The sequence below is a fragment of the Falco punctatus genome (genome assembly GCF_963210335.1).
Source record: "Falco punctatus genome assembly, chromosome: Z".
In the NCBI taxonomy this organism is placed as follows: Eukaryota; Metazoa; Chordata; class Aves; order Falconiformes; family Falconidae; genus Falco; species Falco punctatus.
Genome location: NC_137586.1, coordinates 49,284,034 through 49,308,698, shown reverse-complemented (window position 1 = coordinate 49,308,698; position 24,665 = coordinate 49,284,034). Strand labels below are relative to the sequence as shown.

At 41.7% G+C, this 24,665-nt stretch overlaps 1 protein-coding gene across 4 annotated transcripts in view; it reads left to right on the top strand.

Annotated features, from left to right (window-relative positions):
- The first annotated feature begins 2,809 nt into the window (after nucleotides 1-2,809).
- The window catches only part of ROR2 (receptor tyrosine kinase like orphan receptor 2), a 160,770-nt gene continuing 138,914 nt past the window's right edge, over nucleotides 2,810-24,665 (top strand). Inside the window, exon 1 of one of the 4 annotated variants that reach the window (XM_080373141.1) lies at nucleotides 2,810-3,998. In XM_080373141.1, coding sequence (XP_080229267.1) covers nucleotides 3,973-3,998 — 26 coding nt within the window. In that variant the 5' untranslated portion in view covers nucleotides 2,810-3,972. Of the gene's footprint in view, nucleotides 11,254-11,299; nucleotides 11,528-24,665 lie in introns of those variants that run through there. The other 3 variants (XM_080373142.1, XM_080373140.1, XM_080373143.1) reach the window with 3 other exon arrangements.

The following is a 24,665-nucleotide window of genomic DNA, read 5'->3' as shown; positions in this document are numbered from 1 at the left end:
TGGAAAAAATGATTTCTCATGGTTTGTTCTACCCAGATGTATTTATTTAGTTGTTCTTACTTCTAGTGCCATGTGTGGCTCAGTGGCAATCTGCTCCATTCAGATTCATTTCAGTGTGAGCAGCCCTGTACACTGTAAGTCACTATATAACAGAAGTCTCCTAATTCCTTTCCTACCCTTTCAAAAGTACAAGTACCTCTGCTGTCTGTCCCCCCCTCCTGTTGAGTTAAAAGCTGTACAAGTTTAGAAAAGCAAAGTTTAAATAGACCACTTCTGTATATTTAATGTTACAGACTAAACAGTAGCTTTTTTAACAAATCAGTCTATGCTTTCTTGTCTGACTCAACTGCTATTATATATAGAGTACTTTAGAACCAACCACACAAAAAAATAATACTGTCTCCCATTGTCTTTGCTTTCCCTATTATCCACAACTTACAAGCAGGAGAAAAAGTGCTGTTTAGACTTTCTCCATTTGTCCATCACGTTCCCAGAGGGCTTCAGCTCGGAGCTGGAAACAAGCTGTTCTGTTACTCTGCTTCCTTGTCTTAGCTGGGTTGATTCTGAGGCAGCTCTGTAGTTGCTGAGGCTCTGACGGAGGACGGTTGTGCTTAGGGCCTGGGTTTTGCTGGGCCAGCATTGCGTAACGTTATAGCTGTTGCACAAGGCAGCAACTGGCACATGCTGGGCCTGCTTAGATGAACTCTTCTCCACAAAAACGACAGTGGTGTCTCAGAGATATCATCATGTCTGTGCAATAGCTCAGAGCTTCTGAGTCTAATTTAACTGTGCTATTTAATTTAATTACAGATTTGTTGTAAGAAGTTGACTGCTGCTATGGTTGGTTAGGAAAGATAGATATCAAGGAGCGTTCATTTAAGAAGCTTTCACATAAGGCAGGTAGACACTTGTGCAGTGCAGCGGCTGATGTTATGCAAGTGAGGTAAACCTCCGTCAAAATGTGTGTCTCAGCAATTTCTGAACAACACAGGAACCAACATAAGTTGTTCTCTTTTGTTTGATCTTGGTCAAATTACAGCTGTTAGGGGACAACGGTGGTGACTGATCTGATAATCCATCCTTACCTGTTTGCCTAAAGTGGGGAATGCTGACTGATGCCAGACGAGAGGTACTGATCCCTGTAAGCAAAGCCTCAGATTAGGCAAATTCAATTGCATAAATGAGACTCAAACCAGGAAGTATATTCTCAGATTCCTGAAGTGAATCGGGACAAGGTGTGACCAAAGTAGCTGACCAGGTACAAATACATTGATTCCCTAATAAAAACAGTTTACTTGCCTTCAGTCCCTTTTCTTCTCCCTCTGTTGTGTATGGAGGCAAGACCTTTTCATTCAAGAGAGTTATCTAATCTGCCCCCAGCAATTGCTTATCTTCCTTGACAGACCAGACTGAGCTTGCAATTTAAATCTAAGACAAAACATGAATAATTTTTCTAATTCTTGCTGATTTCAGTAAGGTTGTTTCTGCTTGTAGAATTTAGAGAATATAACTGCATAGAAAAGTTGGTATAACTAAGTATCTTAAAATCCACTTTAATAAAAACAAAGTTCTAGAAGAGGGACAAAAAAGGCACAGACTGTTTTTTTTGTAGTTGTGTAGTGAGTAACTGTTGATTGTTTGTATTCCAGTAAAAGGAATGAGAAAAGGTAGAGAGCATCTTTAAGTGAACAGAAGTAGCTCACTTTTCTGGTTTTTGTGAAGTATGTATTTATGGGACTGGTACACAGAGAAGGTGAAACAACGGAGGAAAAAATACCATATACATATATATATAGCAAGTAGCAGCACAGCAACATCAAAACCATTTGATAGCTGATTCAGACATAGTGCAGCCTTGTATCTGTATAGAACAAAAAAGTCTTACTTTAAAATATCTTTACTTGTTAGCACTATGCTGCTTTTCATAGAGTACCTCAAGGATCCACCTGGGAGTCAGAGACCCAGTTGTTTTCTTTCCAGCTGATTACTTTGCAAATCTCTCTGAGGAGAAAAGGTTTTATGCAATCTTTAAAATGTTTCAAAAGTAAATTCAGTGTAATCGCATCTTCTTTGGTGGACTTCAGTGTGAAGCCTGTTATCTATACTGTTGACTAGTTGCGTGTGTGTTAAAACAGTTTTATTCATGCCTGTATATCTTATTCAACTCCATGTCACACTTTCAGGTTCCCATTCATGAGATACAGACAATGATCTGTGAATATTTTAGAATACCTTATTAACTTATGGTATCCTAAATATTTTAATATTCATCAGTATGCTGAATTTTCTTTTCATAAGACTTAAAGTTCAGACTGTGGGTGAGAGAAGGGAAAAATGTGGCAAACTTCCTCAGGGTTGTAGAGGAAAGCGAGAACACTGGGGAGCATATACTGAGAGCCGACTGCACTCACCTGCTCCGTGCCATGGACACAGCAGCACCTGATGGATTGTAGTTGTATTCATCTTCCCATTACTGTTTGTGCGTTGTGTTTGAAGTTCTTCCCATGGTCAGTCTTGCTCCCTTATGTGTGTATGCCATAGGTGTCCCCAAGTTTGGGGAGAGAAGAGGGAAGGAGAGGAATTTCATTTTACCACGTGACTGATCCCTAGTGCAGGATTGTGGTGTGTTAAGCCTGCTTCCACTAGACCGAGTTTGTGGTCCATTTGGGGGCTGCTTGCAGAGGAGTTGCAAGAAACATCATGTCTGTGTTATAAGAAATAGGAGCTTGTGCTGACTGCTTTTAGTTTTCTCTCAGATTTTACTCTTTCTCAAGTATATCCATCTTTTTTTTTTTTCCCCCCCTCTAAATCCAAGACATTCCTTGATGCACTTTTGGAAATCTTGTAATGATATTTCTTCCATCTGGAGTACTCTTAAGTGCTCTTGGCAACAAGAGTATGCAACTTCTGATTCCTGTCTGTGGTCATGAACACCCATATGCCAATGTTGAAGACTGACTGTTCTCTAGCTACGGCTAGCTGTAGAAAACAAAACAAAACCCCCACCAAAATACCAGCCCAAAACAAAGAACCCCAACCCAAACCAAAAAAGTTCTCACCTTCTCTTCCTTCCCCTTTCCCGGCTTCCCCCACAACTATTCTTTAGGCACAGGCTTGCACATCGAGGATCTCCAGAGAGTATTATCTGTAGTCAATACCCCTTCGGTCCTGACTTTTAAATACTTGGTTCAGTTCAGTGTTTCCTTGACACCTTCACGTTCAGATGATGACCTTTCAAAATAAAACAGTATATAGTTTTGTGGTGACTTGTGAAGATCTGATGTATCTTGAAATTGATCAGTATTTTTATCCTGCATAGTGTACCATGCTCTGCTGTCTGGATCCACTCACATTCTTCTGTCTCCCTCACTGAAAGAATGTTGTACTTTTGGTATTGCCTTGTAAACTGCACTACTTAACATAGCATCCTAGTACCGAGAGCTTGAGTAATGGATTTATAGTTCTGTATGAACTCAGCAAGTAACTTAGGGTGTTAAGGGCACATAGACACCCTTTTTTGAAACTTTGAAATCCATCAAATGTGTGAATGTTGGTGTTCCAGCTTGACAGTTAGAGCTTGTTTTGCAATTGACATAAGTTAAATAGTTACAATTCTAATTGTTCGTATGTTATTTACAAAACTGTAGCATTCTAGTGCCATGGTGATGGCTGATATAAACAACTAAAATAAGTTCATATTAAGTATTTCGATACAGCTAATGACAAACAACAATGAAAATTCCATGAAAAAAGAACCTTGGGGGGGGGGTTTGGAATATGAGAGACTAAATGCCAACCTCACTCTTCAGTGTAATCATAACAATTTCAAAGATTAGTTGAGCTCTAAATTATATTAATTCGGATATTTATGTTCTTGTTTGATTTTTATAATGGAAAACTAAACCCCATTCTCTATTCAGATTCTGATTCATCTTTTATGACTAAGAGGATTGAGACGGCATCAGTCTGAAGATGCTGCCTGTTGTTCAGGCCATCAGGTGAGTATGATTTTACAACTTGGTGTCAGCTTTCTTTTTCTGAGCATTGTCTGCATCCAAACTTTAGAAATACATGAAAAGCTTTGATTATTGTTTCCTGTTGTTCTAGGCGTGAGAAATACCCTTGGTGCTCTTCTTTTTGAAAGAGTGTAGATGATGTGAATACTTGCCAGATCTGTTTGTTCTGTGGTGGGCCAGCTTCTGTGGCAATACTGCTTGATATGTTTGTATGTGCAGAGCTGGAAAGAAAAGCAAGAAGGGAGATGGCTCCTGAGCCCATTTAGAAATGGGCTTTTACCTTCCTGAGGTAAAATACTTCCTTCAAAATATTTGTTGTAGCTATTTTAATATACATACATGTATCTCAATATCATGTATAAAGCATGATAAATAATGGTATAAAAGTGTGGATCAAAAACTGACACTATCTTGCTTCCAGCAGAGGAAGAGGTTGTCTGATGAGTGTTTTTAACTTGTTTTTTATTTTGATAGTTACAAGTTGCATTAAAAATAAAAAGATTGGAAATGTGCAGATAGACTGTGAACATGCAATTCTTTGAGTGGCTGCTCCAAAGTTATAATTGGTTTTATTCAGCGATTCGCTAACTGTAATGTTTCTCAAGGTGACCAGTCTCATAGATGCCCTATACCTTGTTCAGTGCCCAAGACACACAGCTGGGGCTCCCTTTGTGCTTTCTCACTTCCATGCCAAGGCTCTCCCATGTGTTTATATACAATGGCACAGCTTCAGTAAGAGGGGTAGGGAGTGTCCCACTCTTCTGCATAGTGTCTTGTGGCCAAGTCACTCCCTGAGGGCCTAGGTGCTGAGAAGGGTCAAGAGCCCAGCTCTTCGTACTACAGGCTGGTATGGGCTGGACCAGTGCATGCATCACCATGGTTTCCTTCAAGCTGTGCAGTTTCAGAAGACAGCAGCTAAAACTGTTTGGGTGGTCAGAATCAGGCATGTGCTGTCAACAGCCTCAAGCATTGTGCTGGGGAAGTTTCTGGACCTCAGTGGAACTGGATGTTTGGTTGCTATGGACAGGGCAGTTCTGGCAATGTATAAATGTCTGAGTGTGCAAGGAATGTTTACACCAAATGGGAGACAGCTATTGAGGTGTTCAGGATTAAACAGGTACATTTTGAGGTTACAGATTTGGACTTGGGTGTCTGAAGCCTGTCTGGATCCTGTTTTAGACGCCTACATCCTTTTCTCACTTTTGGCCCATAGCAGAATTCTGTGCGTACATTACCATTGTGGAAGAAAGCCCAAAAGTTTATCCTGCAAATGTGAAGCATGTAGGTAACGTCCACAATAATATTTTCTGCGCTGCTTTCATTAAAGGAATAGAAAAAATAGATGTGGAATAAACTTTTTTAATACATAGTGCACCAATTAAAACTTACCTGTGCTTGTAGAATTATTATAGGAACACTGAGACCTTGAAGTTTGAACCACATCTAATCTTACATTTTCTTTAATGTTTCTTTTGTTGTATTTATTATGAAAGCAGACACACACAGCAATCCATTCAAATTCTGACAGGGATTTCCAAGCAAGTTTAGGCTGAATTCCAGCTTTGCCCACTGCTCTCAACTACTCCTATCAAGCACATACCATATGGCCATGCAAACAAATACATGCACAGCTTTTGCTTTGTCAAGCAGTGACAAAACAGTTTGGGACCATATGCTGCAGAACACAAGTGAGCACTCTAATGACTTACATGAGCAGGGTGAACTAACTCAGAAGAAATGTGCAGTTGTCCGTGCTTCTTTGCCTGCTGTACGTATTTTTTCTACAATACAGAGCAAGAATTTGTACTGTGGTTTCTTCACTGCAGTGACTTCACCTCAGTCCTGCCAAGTGATTCTCCCTGAAATATGAAATGGCCGTTTTTGTGGTCAGTGACAAAATCACTTGTGGCTATGAAGGTGACTTAAATCCTCACTAGCTAACTTGGTCTAGTCATCTAGCCTTCATAATGTAACCAGTTTCCCTTGCTAAGTCAGAAAAAGAATTCACAACTGAAATTTCTATCAAATGCTTATTTATTCCCAAATGCAAAAATTGTTTGGATCCATATCCTAGTTATTTTGTGAGATTTTTTTGAAAGCATCAGAGAAAAAAACCCCCAAATTATTATTTCTTGGTAGGATTATGCAAAATGTAGACTAATTTATGCAAGCAGTTTTATCCCATGTTATATTTGGAAGGTAAGAAACTCAACTGAACAATCATAAGCTCCAGAGGAACATAGAGTTTGTAAGGTTTTAGGCAGGTAATTGCTACAGGTTTACAAAAAAGTTTTATTGATTAGAAAGTCACAGCGCTTTCTCTGCTTTAGTTTCTTGGGCACACTTCTCGTCACTGAGTTCATTTGTTCCCTGCAATAGAACGATAATCCCAACCTGTAATAAAAAATGTGATTATCACAACTAAACAGCAGATACTGCCTAGACTGGGGAATGAAAGTAAAAATGGGGGAAAGGACAAAGAATACATTCAACTGCAGGCCTAGTTACTTCCCCCCCTTTTCTCTCCTTTCCCCACCCTCCCATGTAATCTACTGAAGGAGGTGCAGTATCATGTAACTGGGAAGTAACAAGCTCACTGGCCTCTTCTGGCCAGTGACAAGTAGCAGCTTTATTTTGGAAAGGAGCAGAAGAGTATATAGCCTTTTTGTTACCCGCAGGTTGTGTGCTGCATATGCTTCCTGTATCACATTATATGGCTACACCTTCTTACCCTTTTCCCCAGAGATCAAGGCTTTGTTCAACTCTTGTAGATGGTCTTTCTGAAGAATGAGGAAAAAGTCACCCAGTACCTACAGATCTTTTAGTTTGACCTCAGGAAGCTACAAAGCTCTGGGACAGGGTTTGGGAGAAAACACATCATCATGGAAGTTAACATATTTACTGAAGAAGTATTGTGTCAGGGAACCTTAACAGCTTCCTTTCAGTGATTTTTCAAAACAAAGGACATACTAGATCTGGATCAGGTTGCCCAGAGAAGCTGTGGATGCTCCGTCCCTGGAAGTGTTGAAGGCCAGGCTGGATGGGGCTTTGAGCACCCTGGTCTGGTGGAAGATGTCCCTGGGCATGGCAGGGGGATTGGAACTAGATGATCTTTAAGGTCCCTTCCAACCCAAACCCCGCTATGATCCTATTAACAATTCATTCATCTGGACCTGAACATTTTATATGCCTCCATATGGGAAGTTGTGGGTTAAGATAGAGTTCATAGGGCTTCCTTGGTAAAAGTGTAAGGTGGGTGATGAGCTGAGAGGCATGTAAGAAAGCTTGAATTGCAAACCATTAGGTGAAGGGATGTTCTTCACTATTGATCTCTAATATTTAATATAGATCTAATGTCTTCACAAAAGCTTTAGGGCACATTAAAAATGTGCAATCAAAAGTTTTTGCAGATGCAAAGCCAAGAGGCATTCTTGATAAAAGATGGTGCGGAATACCTTACAGAAAGAACTGGTCTTAATGACTTGAGATAAAAAAAAGCATGGGGGTGTGAGGATTTGCGAGGCACATAGAATTTTGATCCAGTTCTTTGCTGTTAGATATACACTGGAAATTATAAGGAAAGAGAGGATGTAGGTCTTCTAACACATCACAGAATTTCTTTAAGTGGAATAGTGCTGTAATCATCAGGATGTATCAGTCTTTTCAGCACAGAAAGGAAATTAGCATTGCTCTGGTAGAGAAAGCATCTCCAATAGTATTGCCCAGCTTGACCCACCCATCTTCAGAAAGGTTGAGTAAGACTTCCAAATATACAGGTGGGGGGAGGGTAGACAGGGCGGCAGGAAAAAGGATTAGGGTGATCAGGGAATGCAGAACTGATAATGTCAGAGGAAATTTAAAAATTCAGTCTTTTTTTAGTGTAACACAATGAAGGTTGAGATGTGATTCTGGCCATTTTATACCACAGAGAAGTGGGAAGCTAGCTATGTGGAAGCATAATAGTGGCACAAGAGATAAGGAGTATAAACTGGTCATGAATACGTATCAACTAAAAATTAGTAGTAGGTTTCTAACCACCAAAAAGGCAAGGTCTGGAGCAGCCTTTACTCTAAAGAGTGAAGCTTTTAAAAAACATCCTCGCTGCATTTTCATTAGGTTTCATATGTTTATGAAAGTGATTATAAAATGTGTTGTTGTGATGTAAAGGACTGAATTCAGTCAGTCCTACATTCCTGCCAAAGAGGGATTGGGACGTCCCTATGTCATCCTTAAGTGCCAGAAGATTTTTCAAGATGGAGCTTGGAGACCTGAGAGGAAAGAAACAGGGTGCAAAAGCAGGAAGAAAGAACATGTTGTAATGTTTGCCTTTGTTTGCAATAAGAAGTAAATTTAGTGGGAAATTAATTTCACTGAAACAATTGTGAGTTTAGAGCTCGATTTGGGGAAGAACTTAAAGGGATTTGTATGTATTCAGCACTACTCCGCATCAAATCTTTAGAAAATAAAGGCTAAAACAATAGGCATGTTACATTTAGAGACACATCTGATTAAATTTGCTGTTAAAATTAAGCTTAAAATATGGCAAATATTCAGGTCTTACTGTGTTCTTGGAGTTTATGACATAATTAACAGATGCCTGCTTGTAGGTCTGCATTACCTGAAAGTACCGATTTCTTTGAACTGCAAAAAAAAAAAAAAAAAAAAAAGGATTTTGAAAAGTATGTTTAAATTGTGTTCAGAGTGCTCGTAGTTCTGGTGTAAATAACTTTGAAATGTTTTAGAACTTTACAGGGAGCAGCAGCATTTTCCGCCTGTTGGGAGACAGAAAGCAGAATTTACTTCTGCCGCGCTAGCAGGGGAGCAGGGGTAGGGCGCACGGAGCAAGATCCCAGCCGTGCTTGTCCCGGCCTTGCGGCGCGCTGCTGCGGGGCGTCTGGGGGCAGGAGTAACTGTTTCGGGTCACTTTGTGCTCGTGGGTTCAGAAAGGCGTCAGTTCAGCAGCGGGGAGGGAGGCAAAGGCCAGAGGCGGTGGTGGGCTTGTTCCACGTGGCCCCCGCCCGCTCATTTGTGTTTTGTTGGAGACTTTTCTGAGGAAGCCCTGCCATCCTGGGGGTCCCACCGAGGCGCCCCCACCCCCGTGCGGAGGGAAAGGCGGGGGCGCGGCCCCCGGCAGAGGGTGCCGGAGCGCAGGGACTGTCCCCATCCTGTCCGCCCCTCGGCGCCTCTCCCCTCCCCTCCCCTCCGTCGGGCTTCTCCCGGGTGACGTTGGGATGCTGGGGAAGGAGGAGGAGAGGGAGGAGGAGGGGAAAGGAGCGCGGCTTCCTCCGCCCCCAGTCGGGGACAGTCCGTTAGCGAGAGCGCAGGGCCGGAGCGGCGGTGCCGAAGAGAACTTCGCGGCGGCGCCGAGCTCCCCCCCACCCCCGCAGCGGCACCGACAGCGGAGCCCGCTCCGCCCGCAGGCGCTGTTACCGGGCGGGCAGCATGGTCCCCGGGGCGGCGGGGCGGCGGGGGGCGGCTGGCCGCCTCCTGGCCCTGCTGGCGGCCGCCGCGCTCCTCCGCCTCCGCGCGGCAGGTAAGGAGCGGGCCCCGCGGGGCGGGTGCGCTGCCCGGCGGGGCGGGCTGTGCGGGACGGGGCGGGCAGGGAGAGCGGGCCCTGTTTCGGGGGGAGTTGCGCGTATCTATTTGGGACCGGCGGAGCCGCCAGCATCCCCAAGGGGTGGCTGATGATGGTTACTTTGGCTGTCTTTCTTCCCCTCTTTCTTTATTTTTTTTTTTCTTCTGCTTCTTCTTTCTAAATGCAAACCTGATGTTGCGATTTCTTCTAAGGGGACGGGTGTTGGCAGGAGGCGAGGGCAGCGGTGGCTGCGCTGAGGAGGGTTCGCTAAAACTTTTTCTCTAGCGCATCCCGGCGCCGCTGCCCCGCTCGGGCGGCGGGCGCTTCGTGCCTCTCCTCGGCCGCTTCCAGCGCACTGAGGCTGGTCGGTGGCGACTGGGGGGCGGGGGTAAGAAAGACTGGGGGAAAACAAAGGAAAAGTTCGGGTTTTGTTGTTGCCGAGGGTGGATAGCAAAGTGTGGAGCCTCCTCCCTCGCTGCGCCCGCCCTCCAGCCCTCCCCTCGGAGTGGTTATAATAATGTGTTATTATTTGGGCGGTTGAGTGTTGCCAGAATCTCAGCGGGAACCAGGAGCGGGGGGGGGGGGGGGGAATTACAGCCGAGTGGGCGAGAGGGCAGCCGCCGTGTTTGCAGCTGATGGAGGCTCGGCGGGGTCTCTTTCTGTGTGTTTTTGAGCTTTAGAGGGTCCCGTTTCCTCTGTGTACCTGGCCGACCCTCGGGGAGTGAGGAGGTCAGCCTTTGGGCTCAGCAAACGCTAGGACTTGGTTCAGCGAGCACCGCGATTGTTTTTAGGGCTGAATAAACTGCCCTTACTAACATCTGACCTCGTGCCGTGGTAGCCAGCGCGTCTGCTGAGCATTTGCCAGTTTGTCCGGCATCTCCGAGGGGAGCGCCGTGATTTACAGGGACTTTGGGAAGCGTGTGGCGTTGGAGAGACGCGATGGTGTAAGAGTTACAGTTCCCGTAAAAGAAGCCGCACAAACGTTTTATTCCTTTTTTCCTTTCTGCCCTCCCGCGCACGCCTAAGACGCGGTGCTCTCAGAGGAGAAAAGGGGAGGGAGGTGATGTGGGATGCGAAACCCAACGGCGAGATAGGAGCTGCCGGATTCAGGTCTTTGATCTTTTTTGAAACCGTTCTCTGGAAAATTGCCCTCTCACCCTCTGCAGCCGATAAACCTTGCTCGCAAACTCCTTCCCGGGGCAGTTTGCCCAGGGACTGAGGGAGGAGGTGACAGGCGGCAGCATTTTCATGCCAGGTTTGTAACCCTTCCCGTGCTGTCTCCGCCGGGCAGTGCGGGAGCGCTCCGGACGGGCAGCTTCTCTCTCCTCCGCCTTCCCTGGCTGTGGCTTAATTGCACCGAAGTGCAGGAGGAGACCGATGATGTCTTTAAGGAAAAACAGTGATACTGCAGATAAGAGGGGACATGTTAATCAATTGCACGTTTGAAAGGGCTTTTCTTCCCTTTGTTGCTTTCGCTAATCCGTTTACCTCTCCCCGGGAGGTGACAGATGCCTATATTTCCTGTTATTCAGCTCCGGGGTCCGAGGTCTTGCCATTTGTTACATTACCGTGAAGGGAGTGGGTCGGCAGAAAGCTGGAGGTCTGGGGCGTTTACGGGGGGAGAGCAGGAGGCGAGCGTGTGTTACAGCCCGCGGATCTGGGGTCAGTTCCCGTCGCGTTTATTTTTCCTAGTGCCTTTATCGCTCCCTTTTGAAGCGCCTGCCCCGCCGCCCTGCCCCCGGGGGATCTCCCGGCCGGCCGGGGGGAGGCTGGGGGGCCTCGGTCGAAGGCAGCGCCTCCTCTCGGGGCCGGAGGGAGGATGACGGTCGTCGTTTGCGAGACGTGGAAGGAGATGCCTGGCTTTCTGTCCCTGTCCCCACTTCCCTCCCTTTTCCCCGAGCAGCTGGATCTGTCTTTCGGACGCAGCGGGAGGGAGGTGCGCACGGTGTCCCGGGAGTCGCTTTCCTTCCTCCCCTTGGCCCCCTGCAGCCCGTGAACACCGACGCTTATGCTTCTGCCACTGTCAGCCCCTTTCTGCCGTCTCAGAGCCTGCCCGCCGCCCCCGGCGGTGCGGGCTTTGCCGTCGGGGGCAGCGCTGCGGGCAGGGGGGGCTGCGGGCGGGGGGGCTGCGGGCAGGGGTCTGAGGGCAGGGGGACTGCGGGCTGCCTGCCCAGGTCGTCAGGGGACGCTTCTGATGGGGTGAGTGTTTCAGCCTTCGCGGAGGCAGTAATAAAACCACAAACTGGCGTTAAAAGCGGATTTGGGTGTGTATGTGTGTATATATATATATATATATATATATATATATATATATATATATAGCAACCCCGTAAACGTGCTTGTGATAATCATTGCGACCACCTGTGGACAGCGTGGTTGCGCTATACCTCGGTAGGCACGGATTGGGGACTCCATTTTCTTCACTGAATGTGCAGCACAGTGGTTGAGAGCCCATAATCACAGCAATAAATACTTGTGTACTTCCATTGTTAAGCGGTATTCTTCTGTTTAATTAGATTTGTGTAGTGGTAAACAGCCATTGTTAATCTATGTTTTATTTAAAGGTTTATTTTTGAAAATGTCCTTTCAGCCTTTTCAGTTGTTCACTTTACAATATGACCAAGTAAGAGACAAAAGAAACTGGGATGCTTGTTTGCACAATGTACTTACTTGGCTTATGGGCTTTTGGCCTCTTAACATTAAGTACAAAACAACCAAAAAACGTTTAATCAAACTGAAGTTAATATTCACATGATTTGCAAAGTATGCAGAGCATTGTGTCTAAAAAAAAATATTAGAATTCTGTCAACAGAATGTCTGGAGATGAAAACATACATAATGGTAACTCTGTGCTATGATTTTGCAGGCCCTGAAGTTTGTAAACTTCTACTGAGTTTTATAAAGAACCCCCCTGATTTCTTAGAGTACAATGTTAGTGGAGAAATGAATGCAAGTATGGATTATTTCTGAATGCCTTTAAATGCCTAAGTACAAAAAGTTGTAAAATGCTTGAATCTATAAAGTTGCTTGAGATTTAGCTATAGCTCCCTCCTGACTATAATAAATGAGATTCAGCTCTGGAAATTGTACATAAGTCACCTGGTAAAAGTCGATACAGCTTTGAATACAAGAAGTCTTCACATAGCATTTAATAAATGACATTGATTACATTAAATATTTTTAGGTCAAACCTTTGCCAGCATTAATTGAATCGTTAAGTAGTTTAGTGGTGAAGTTTATCCTTGGGTCAAGGGTTGTCGTTGGGTTTGTTTTTTTCCCCTTGAGTTTCTTGATTATGTTAAGCATTTGTATTGGAATTGCTATTTCCTCCTTTATCTCTTTTCTGCTGTAAACAGCATAGAAATGCAAGTTGCAGGAAGAAAAGGACCAGCTGACAGATGAGGCAAATTAATCCTATTTAGTGAGCTTCCAGTTGTTTGCAGGAAAGCTGATCTTTTTTCTAAACTCACTGCACTTTGTGTAAGGTGTGAATAGCTTTTAGAACTGTCATTGGCATGGAAATATATTTGACCACTAATTAGAAAAATGACAGTCTTAGGCCACTAGTCAAAGAAATGAACTAGTCAAAGAGAACTAAATGTAAAAGGAAAGAAAGGCAATAAATACTATTGCTTATTTGATACCTACAAGAATCTTCTGTGTAGAAGACTTGAAGAGGCCTCTTTGTGGCTTATCTTCAGAATCTTAAATTCACGTGTTATAGTTAATAAAAATGTCAGCTAGAAGCAGTCAGCGTCTGAAGTTTTTAATCATACCTTTGATTCAGATAATTTATTTTAAAAACCCTCTTTGTATTATTTTGAACATTGCAGGCAGAGTAAAAACATAAAGCAAACTTCCTTTGGTTTTTATACATAAATCTTTCCTTAGATGTTCTGTGTTGCGTTGTGTGGTTGCTCAGAGGGAAGAAATGCTACTTAGAGTATTCCATCATCTAATTTACAGCATCTGTCACAACGTTCTCTGTGCAAAGGATGGCTTGCTATTTAAGTTTGTTTATTCATTGTGAGGCTGTTGCTTTGAAAAGGAAGTTGTCATTAGGCTCAGCATGTCTGGAAAGTATGCATGTCCTCAAGTCTTCTAATCCAGTGACTACAAAGTAGTTAAAGCTTCAAAGAAAAGGAACGACAGGATTTTGCAGCACTGAAAGAAGATGCGTTGTTTGTTAATCCTGCTTTTAATTGTTGCTCATAGTGCAGACTGCTGCAGCATTGCTAGTGGGACAACCAACAAATTAAGTGATCGTCTTTCCTCTTGGTTTTGCCTAAACGTGTAAGTAATTTGAAATGTCCCTTACTAGCTTTTTGCATTTACTTTTCCCAAGCTTTTGCCATGCACCAGTGTTCATCTGCAGACATCCTGTTAGTTTTTCGGATGTTCTTCACAGACTTGACTGACGACCAACATTTTTCTCTTTACATCTGTTTGTCCTCCTCAGCTAGTCTGGGAAAAGACTTCCACTTTCTTTTCCAAGTGGTGTTGGCTGGTGATCTTTATTGAAACTGAGAACGGCTGTATGTGATTTTTCTGGTGGCAGTAAAAGACACTTTTGAGAAAGTCAGGGTGATCCCTTAGCTATAGAGTATGAGTTTGCCTTTTAACTGGCAGTGGACAAAAGGTTTCATTTAAGAACACAAACAAATCTGCCTGGTAATTTCCGTGAAAACAAGAAATCACAGTGTACCACTAATGGTACACTATTATGGTGGTGGTAAGTAGATGTATTACACCTACCTTAGGCTTATCTAGCTCACAGTGTGTGGTAGCACTGGCGTTGAGCAGTTTGCAAAGCCTGTTGAAGCAGTATGAGTATGCTATAGACAGTTCCAGGCTTCTAAGCTGGTTTAAAATTAGCTTGTGTGTATCTGCATGAGTGGTTGTGCACAAGTGTTGTACTGACAGCGTGCACTGCTTCACGAAACAAAGGGGCTATACTGCTGCCTGCTGATTGAATTAGTCTTTGTTTATATTGATGCTTTCTGGTTTTGCTTTTTAAACATCCAACACGTGTTCGTCTGTGATGATGAAGTGTGGCCTACAATAGCTGATGGAAGAGGAAGGATATCACTATATTACTTTTTCAGTAGAAGGTATTTGAAGAATGAGCATAGTATTATGTACCTGTTTCCTCAGAGTCCAGAGCAGAGCTGAATGACATCCCCTAAAGGTTGTGTGGTTATGAGGGTGCAGTTTCAGCAAGCTGACATTGCTGGAAAGGGAAAAAAGGATTCTGCAGAACTGAAGGACTATGTGGGCAGAGGGCAACAGAGAAGTAGTATGATATAAAGATACAAGATGTTTTCTTTTTCCACTGTATAGATTCTGGTGGAGCAACAGCAAGATGTTTTTATGAGGGTATTGCTTGAAGGAACAGCAAAGTGAAAACTGTTCCAGGCCCCAGTTTGGCCAGTGTCTAGTTTTAAAGTGTGAGTAGTCCCGTCAGGAAATTGGATTGGGTCCCCACAGGTATTTTGTCACTGAACTTCTAATCGATTTCAAATGGGAGACATGCTCTAAATACCTTTTAGATTTGATACTTCCTCTTCAGGTGATGTGAACTTGTAAAGAGAAACAACAAATACACATTTGATACTCGTTCTTGAATGAAAAATCCCCATGTGTATATTGTTATATCTGTGCAACCTCTACTGAACTTTGATTCCTGTCTTCTAGTTGCACTGTTTGGACACTTGTTTTATATGAACAGCATAAACATTTAATTCCGTAACTCCATTTATTGCCCCTTGTCCTCATCAACACTCCTCTAGGCTGTTCATTTAACAGTTCATCTGGTAAGTATTATTTTCAGATGAAGTGGCTTCTATAAATTATTTCCTTTGCTTTTGGTAGTTTAATGCCTTCATATTATTTTTTTCATGGTATGTGCAAAGTAAGTAGAATGACTTGACAGGTTGTAATAAGAGAGGATAAATTCTGTTGCAGTTCTCCTAAAGTTGTGAAGTAATACTTTTCAAAAAACCATACACAACTGTCTAGTTGAACCATAAATCAAACTTATCAGTGGACTGATTTCTTACCAAAGTAATAAGGCAGTCACGTATTCAACTATAGAGTAGTTAGAGGACAGGTAACATGCAGCAAAATACAGGAAGAATTTTGTCCCTGTTTCTTTAGGAAAAAATAAAAGTATATAAACTGTGGTTGTAAACAGTAATTGTTACTGCTACTAGTCAGAAACACTCTCTTCTATATCATATGAACTGTAAACAAAAATAAGTTAATAGTACGTGAGTCTAAAAGAGGAATCACAGAACAACACAAACTAATGAGACCAGCAGGCTTCTGCACGAGCAGAGGAGCTCTCTTTCCTCCCTGGCTCCATCAGAATAAATAGATCTCATACTGCTAACCTTTGTCTCATATTGCAAGCTGTTTAATACCTTTTAATATATCCTTGACTAACCCTGGTCAATTCCTGCGTTTCCAGTAGGTTACAGTTATATAAATAAATAAAATACTGGTACAGTAAACCCATGTGAGGGTGCTGTGATAAAACCAGTTGTCTGTGTGATCACCAGTGCTGGCAGAAGGGGCTGCACACTGAGGGACAGGAGGTCTGTGTCACAGCAGTGCCACCTTAGATCAGATGAAGGTGGTGTGGGACCTCACTGGTTTGTTCTTTTGGATACAGTGTAAAGGTCTCATACTGGAAGAAAAGGCATCTCTGAAGGGAAAAAGCCAAAGACCGTTCTAGAAACATTCATTCGTCACTCTTGCCTGGTACATTACTCTTATGAGTGTATCAAAAGTTTTTCTGAATAGATCAAGATGAGAAAATGAGGGAAGGGGGGGGGTGGGGGGAAGAATGGTATTACTTGACAGCCCAGGACTATAGCAGCTGAGTCACTTTAAAATAGGTTCTGTGAATCTCTTGTATGAACCAGTAACAAACAAAACTGCTCGAAAACTGCAGAGGGCCTAGTGATCTATAAAATTTTCTGCATATTTTATGACAGTAAAGTTTTAGCAAGAAGTTATACAATGTAAAGAGAATGCTGAGATTTTATGGTGTTAAAATGAGAGTGTGTGTTCTGGGAGATAAGTTAACAAATGTGTTTACTGTGCTTGTTTCTAGTTTAGAAAAATGACATGGCAGAATTGTGCTATAGAAAAAACCCAACAACACTAGAGTTAATGACATGGCAGCAATGCTTCTGCATATAGTAAACTTTTATCTCTTCTTGAAAAAACAAAAGCATAAAAAGGCAAAATGAAGATTATGCCAACGGATTTTAAATAGATAACCCAAATATAGTACCGTATACTCTTTTATTTCAGGCAGCAACAATTTGTTTCTGATTCTACGTGTGCATTGCTTTTCATATTTTGCCGATGTGTTAGAGAAGCGTTTTTGTTCATAAATTGAAGTGTCCTTACCCTGAGATGTAACTGTCAAGTAATGCAAAACTACCCAAACTGCATATCAAAGAGCTGACTGGACTAAAATTAACCCTGCAAAATCCAACCCATTGCTGGCCAGGCTGCCTGAACTGGCTTACCTCCTGTCCCCAGGACCACCAGCGCTGGCACGGGGAAGGGGCCAGACTGGGTGGCTGGAAGGCTGGGAGGGGGAGGACATGGCAGCCCCAGCACAAAGTGGTTTAAATTGCTGTGGGACTATACTCCTGGAGATAGTAAATGTGATATGCAGAAACAACATAACTTAATTGTGTGGGCTAGAAATTTTAGAGACACTTCCACAATACAGTTGTAACTGATGGCTGTCTAAGATTCGGATTCTGCAGAGCTGAGCTGAACCTGTGCAGTTTAATGAAGAAAAATCTCACTTGCCTTGAAAGTCTAGTCTGCAAACAAGTGTTTAATTAGTTGTCAGGTGGTGGTTATTCTCACCACATACAGTCTTTGTCATTTCACTTTGTGTTTGAACAGTTGTTGCTTAAGCTGAATTTTAGGATTCCAGCGTGTTTTGTATTGCATTGTACTAGGTAAGAATGGATGATCTTTTGAAATTAAATGTGGTAATAATACAACGGAGATTTTTTTGGTACAATAAACAATGAAATGGACAAAAGGAGAGTTCTGTGAAGGTTCTAAAGGTCTATGGGGCTTTCAGTGTGCTATATGAATATTCTCTCTAAAGGTCTATGGGGCTTTCAGTGTGCTATATGAATATTCTAAGTTGAAAATAACAAGGGTCTTGTAGTATCTAGCTGTAATTACACTTTTTAAATTTTACAACTCTGTTGACAAATACAAATCCTGCTTCTTTAGAACAGACGTGAAACATTTTTTTCATAAGTTGAAAAGAAAAAAGGGGAGGAGTCTATGACAGAGAAACAAGAGAGAATTATGTTTACATAAGGAATTCCTTTTCTGGGGAATGGGAAATAAAAATCGTTTGTGGGACCCTAGGAACTCAGTAGCTGAAGGATGAGCTTAAACTTAAAAAAGTATTTAAAAAATTGTAGTTACAGTGGTGGTTAATGATGACTCCTTTCATGATAGACCAGAATCCCTTACAAAGGAGAAAGTGGTATTATGTAGATAAAATTACAAGCTTGAACGGGATCTGAACCAAACCTACATAAGGAAAATGTGTCTGCTGTTGTTTTAGCTTTAAAAATAACTGGGCTTCCTAGCTCTGCCTGGAAGCAATTTAATGCAACAGATTGATTATTATTTTTTTTTAAAAAGTATTTCCAGGCAGACCAAAAGCAGTAGTTAATAAATATCTTGTGAGGGCACGTCTATTCTTTATGCTTGGTTTTGCAAACTCAGTGAATTTGGATATTAATACCTGAAATTGTAGATAGTAATTCAACCTGTTTTTCTAAAGCTGGTCTCACATTTATCGTGTTCTCTCTGTGTCAGTGTAGAAGTAGGATTCAAAAATCCATTTCTTAAAGGAAGTAATAGAGAATCTGCTACAAAGTTCATGATACTGTGGTTTTTCAGAGCAACAAGAAAAAAAATTCACCCCATATTTCTTCCAAATTTTATCTAGAGAGCTTTTGGATAATGTTGCTCTTGAGAAAAATACTATCTTTGTCAATGTATCATTTATGAACATATCAAATACAGAAAAAGCTTTGAAGACATCATGCTTTTTCATGAAGACATTATGTCAAAGATGGGAGCATGTAGATTTAGGAAGGGCAGATTTTGCAAGTTATTCTGGTTTGTAATCCAAATTTAAAGCTAGGAGTAGTTTTGATTCTGGAACTTGGGGAGGATGTGTTTACACAGGAAAGGGCTGCAGAAAGCAAAGGTGTCGATTTACACTGCGTTTTCAAAATTACAAAAGTGGAAAATGTTACCTCACCTTTACTGAACACTTACTGTGTCCGCAGAGGTGGTTATGAGAAAGTACTAGTTCAGTGTGAAACCACAGAATAAACTAGATGTATAGCAACTTCTTCCTGCAGGCAAGTCTTCAGCGATCAGTGAAATACTTGAGATGTCATCTTTGTTTGTGCTGGCCATTGGCACATGATTTACTGTTTCTAGAAATAAACAGAAAATCGAACCTCAGTACTGTGGTGTTAGGCTCTGTAGAAATTCTTCAAGAGTCTTTATGTATATTTTCTAGGAAGATCAGGATCTTCTGTAACCACAGTATGGCTGGGCAAAAAAGGATCAGAAAGGACTCTGAGAGGGCGTATTATCTGTTTTTCATGGCGGAATCACCTTTAGCTGGCACAACTTGTTCTGAAGAGGTGACAGGAACAGAGACTCAGTGACTTCCACAGACAAGCATGCAGGCTTAGTGCTTGCTTATGCTAGGTTGTAATTTAAGTGCATTATTTCCTCTTACAGTTTATTCCTCTACCCCTTGTAATTGTTTGGGTTTGTTGGTTGTTTTTTTTTTTTTTTTTTTTTGTGACTTCTGGAAAAGTTCCTCAAACTTTGAAACGGTTTTCAAAAATTAACTTTTTTCCTTGTAGACATATCTCCTTGGTCACCTCTTTCCCCTCCCGTTTTCTCAGCCCTTCCTCTTACATCATGCTTTCTGAATCTCATGGTCATGCTCATTCCTCCCCACTGGACTTGCTCCAAAACATCTTTATTGAAGTGTGCTAACCAAAACTGGCATATTCCAGCTTAGGCTGCACAAGTGCTGGCTAAAGGAAGAGGATTATTTCCTCTATTTACCAGATGATGTTGTTTTTATTTCGCAGAGTGATGCTTTGTGGCAGGATGGCATTGCTCAAGTTCTGATTTACTCCAGATCTTTCATGCAGGATTGTTGTCAAGTCCCCATTTGGTACCAGTGCAATGGTTTAAATATAAACCCTTCTGCCTGTCTTCACTGAGTTACGCATCTTTATTCCCAGCTGCTCCATATAATTTTTTTCTGACATTTTATTTTGTTTGCCAAGATTAGAGTATTGGCCACACCTTATACCTTGGTGTTTCCTGTGGAGTTCAGTAAGGGAGATATCCATAACACTGAAACTTGTGAAACTCCCTCATGTAAGTTAACCACTGGGAGTTAACCGTCATTATGGTTTTCCAATGAGTTGGCATTGTCAAATCATGTAATTTTTTGATATTTCACCTCTGAGAATGACATGTGGGACAGTTCCCCACCAACTAATTACCACCTTCATTTCCTACTGGTGCCTTAGCTTCATGCTATCATTCAATGCAAGATAGGAGTTGTCAGGTTACGGTCCTTGGGAGCTAAACTTCCCTCAGCAGAAACCGTTGTGACATGTCTGAGTCTCTGCTTCTGTGGTTTCTTCTTAAACAACTTGCCTTTCTCTGGCTTTCTGTAACTGTGCTAAGATTTGTTGTCCTGCTGTAATAGAGAAGAGATTCATCACTTTGAAAGACAGAGTTCAGACCTGACTATTTTCAAAGACTCATTTGTGTTCCCCTTCTCCCTGCCCCCAGCCGCGAGTTCAGTCTGTAAAAACTTTTTGCAAATGACAGTTTCTCTTTCTCTCTTAATATCATGTCTGCATCAATTTAATGGATTAAAACTGTATCCTTTAAACTCATACATACTCACTCCTGCTACTTTTGCTCTTTAAAATCCTATATTGTGTGAGTAGTTGCGTGTTGCAAAACAAAGGCAGCTAAAACTACTATACATTTGGGACTGTACAATATAATTTCTGTGTTAAGCATTAATATTAACCTGAAATAAATTACAGGCTTAGGATTGTAGAAATAATATAGGATCAAATATGTGCACTTGTCATTGTCTCTGCAGGGCTGTCCTCAGTTTCTGTAACTCCTATCATCCTGTCTTTTTTCTTCATTTTACTTTTCTGTTCCTATGATTTTCTTTTTTTCTCTACAGCGTATTTCATTCTGGTACTAGTTTTTGCACTTTTTTTTTTTCTTTTCCGTTTCTTTCTTTATGACTAATTCTTTGCCCATTACCTAGCACTTTAGATCTTAGGAATTCACAGGTATGCAGTGGTTGCCTACCAATGGTGGGAAGTGGATCAAAGGGATCCATAGTGGCTGTTTCTAGCTGTCTGGAAAAAAAACTATGCCTGAACAGCTGGTGGGAGAAGTACCTCCAAACAGATGGTTTTCTGTGACTGAGCCATTAGCACGCTCCTTTGTAACTGATGTTGCCTGAGAAACTTCTGGTATCATCATCTATACTTTTATGTGGAATGGAAGAGTAAAGCCAGGAAAGGGTGAGATGGGGGGCACAGCTCCGATGAGGTGGGAGTCGGCTGGGTGGATGGGCTTGTCTGAGCAGAGATACTGGACTGTGACCCAGTTTATGAGGAACATAATTGCCGGTGGGCTGTGGAAATGGAGTTGGGGGTTACGTGAGGACGTGTGATAGTAAGTATAAGTATAATGCACTCCTCAGTGTGGACTGGCAGAGAATTAGAAATGCCTGCTGCTGCCCTGCCAACAGCTGGTGGCAAGGGTACCGAGCATAGCACCACGCTGTGCGTGGTAAAGTCCTGCCCTGTACTGTGGTTACTTTTTTCTTCTTCGGGACGTGTGATGTAAGCAATGGCCGTGTCTTTCACCGTGGGTTGTGTGGCAAGTTTTGCTCAGGAAAAAGAAGGGAGGTAAAGTTGTGTCTGCTGTGATGGTTGGATAACGTCAGATACCTTGCCTAATTTGAAACACTGAAAGCGGATAGAGACATGAAGGGAGTGACTGCCAGTTTTACCATCTACAGGTCCTGTCACTTTGCGGGTTATAATAGCGTAGAAACAATAATGGACTCTGCTCATTTAGGAAAATAGATGTGCTTTGTTTGCTTCAGGTCAGAATCATAGTTATGAAAATTATGACTTTCTTTATCTTTGTACATGTCTGATGTATGCAAACCCTTTGTGGGGTTTATTTTCTTTTTTCTATGTGGCGTTTTTCCTTCTGTGTCTGTCTGTCTGTTTTTCTTCCTTCTTCTTTTTTCTATTTTCTTTTTTTTTTCTTTTCCTTTTCTCTCCCCCCCCCCCCCCCCCCCTTCCCCCCTTGAACTAGTGAAACCACTCTCTTTGGTAGTTCTGAGTCAGTTAGGTCAGTCCTGGGCTTTTCTGTGCAAAGGCTGCCAAGTTCTTCTAAAATATGTGGCGGTTTAGGGATTTGGATGAATGTCCAAAAGGGACCAAGACTTGAGACCTCCAGATGTCTTTAATTTAAAACCATAATTTCGAAAGGATCCTTCCTGAGTCCCAAGAGGAAAAAGCCAATACTTCCATTTATACTATTAGTCATCATTCTCTCCACCATCAGGGTTCTCCTCCCTTCTGTAAAGGCTACAGTTTGTTTTGCTGCTTTAACAAAAATGAGTTTAGTTGATTTAATGTTCTGTTTTGTGATGAAGTGTCTTACCTAGGTCATAGTTTAGCTGTTAACAAGATATTTATGAAGTGGTAAGAATTCTCTGCTCTGTAGTGAATTTAGTCTCTACTGGGGCAAAATGCTATTTAACTAGCAAATGAAGTAGTTCAGCTTCAAATTATATGTCAAAGTTAAATGCAACCATTTTTATCTTTTAGTAACCCCCTAAATAACTGGAGTACCTGGAACTGCTCAAAACTTATGTAATTTGACCTCTACTGTAGGAAAAGCATTTTGGCTAGATTAATACTGCAAGTATGTATCAGAGGGAGGAAAATTTTACATTTAGAAACCAAGTTTGAATTCATATTTTTATTCTATGTGCAGGCTGTAAAAGCTGAAGACTAAGAACCTGTTCCTGAGCTCATTTTTTCAGTAGCGTCTTATCAAATACTGTGCTAAATCCGTGTTAGTATTTGGAGCTGGCATTTGTGGTAGTCGCTTTGGAGTGTGTTGTCTGTCATATAACAACAGCGGCTGTGTTTAATATGTGTAACATTCATTGGCCATGTTTAATTAGGTCTGGAGTGCCAGCTCAGCTCAGCTTTACAGAAATCACTTTTTGCTTGATTCTGAGAGGCTTCATTTTACTTAAACTTCAGTTACCTGAACAGCCATTTTTGCCAAGTCCCGATTTCTGTCTTGGTGTAGTCAAGCAGTTGGTTGTGTAGTGCCCAACAGCTGCTTTGGTCTCCGTTCTTATTTTATGTTTTCACTCATATGACCATAGCTCTGACTGAAAAGAAATCTTCAGGAAGACTTGTTTTCCTGACTCTAGTGTGTGTTTTTGCAATAAGATGGTTTCTAATTCACTGTATGGTTTTATTGACCTGGCAAACAGTATGAGTGAACCCTAACCATCTAAAGTCAACCTTGCCTGTGTCTGTAAAGACCAGATGATAAAGGTATGTGAACCATGAGTTGTTCAGAACTAAGACCCTACAAAACTTATTTTTGTAAAAATCTACAGACTGTTCTGCCATTTCCCCCCCGGTAGCCATCTGCTGACATGAACTTTAAAAGAAGTAGTTTCATAAACACATTTTGCATTTTATTTTGCTTGTAAACCGGTTATCTTATATAGTTAACACTCCTCTAAATGTATCTCTCATAATTAGTGCTGCAAATAAAACAGTTTTGCTAGTGGCTTGCAAAGTTCATGCACACATGCAGATTGTATGACAAATTAGAGGCCTCTGTGCAGGAGTCTAGCAATTAATAAAGGAATGCTGTGTAAGACTGCTGTAGGTGAGGACAGACATTTGTCTGTCTCTCATGTAATGGCATTCCAAATCACATGAGGAGCAGTGTGGTGTTCTGGAGGCAGTCTGTAGCTCTTGTATAAGTTGGGGAGTGAAAGTTTATGAATTCAGTTAGTATTTATACTTCTTTGAAGGTGGTAATTAGTTTTTAACTTTGTAGGAAACCAGATTCTTTCACTAAACATACAATATTTTTTTTACCTGCAAATAAGATGTATTAAAAAAAAAAAAAGTCAGACCTACATGATTAAAGTATAACTTTATGAAATTGGAACTGAGAAGTATTTTACTTGTCAGATATGAATTTCTGTGTTACTTCCACAACCATTAGTGTTCAAAATCTAAAACAGAGCAGGGAGCTGCAACATACTGATGTAGTTGTAGGTGACAGTGATATCTTGTTTTGTGGAGTCAGTAACACCTCCTGAAACTCCTGTTGCAAAGTGAAGGAATTTTATAACTATTACTTAATTTTCAAATGGCACAAAAACTGATGTGGTCTTGTTTATCTTATAAATAAGAAAACAGACAGATGGAAGGTAATGAAGTGTGCCGAGAGCAGAGATGTTCATGGACACACCGTACATATACTCTTGCTCACACAAAAACATGTGGCACCAGGTATGATTGTGCATGTATGTACTATGATGTTTAATGGAGAACTTGGTAAAATTCTAAGAATTAAAAATAGTGGGTCAAAATGGTGAAATAAAACACTGCATCAGAAATGTCTGTTGTTGATTTGGATTCAAGTAGAAGTAAAGTAACTAGTTTGCTTACATTTTTATCCAAGGAAATATGAAATTTAAGTTCTTCTTACTGCATTTAAATATCTTGGCGTATATGTACCTTACTGCATTTGAGTAGCTTTGGCCTACTGCTGTGATTCATTCGTAATGATTACAGTTAAAAAATGGGGACAGACAATACAGCATAAATGGTGAACTCTTACAGTGTTTCTAGAGCAGTTTGATGAACAAGTTA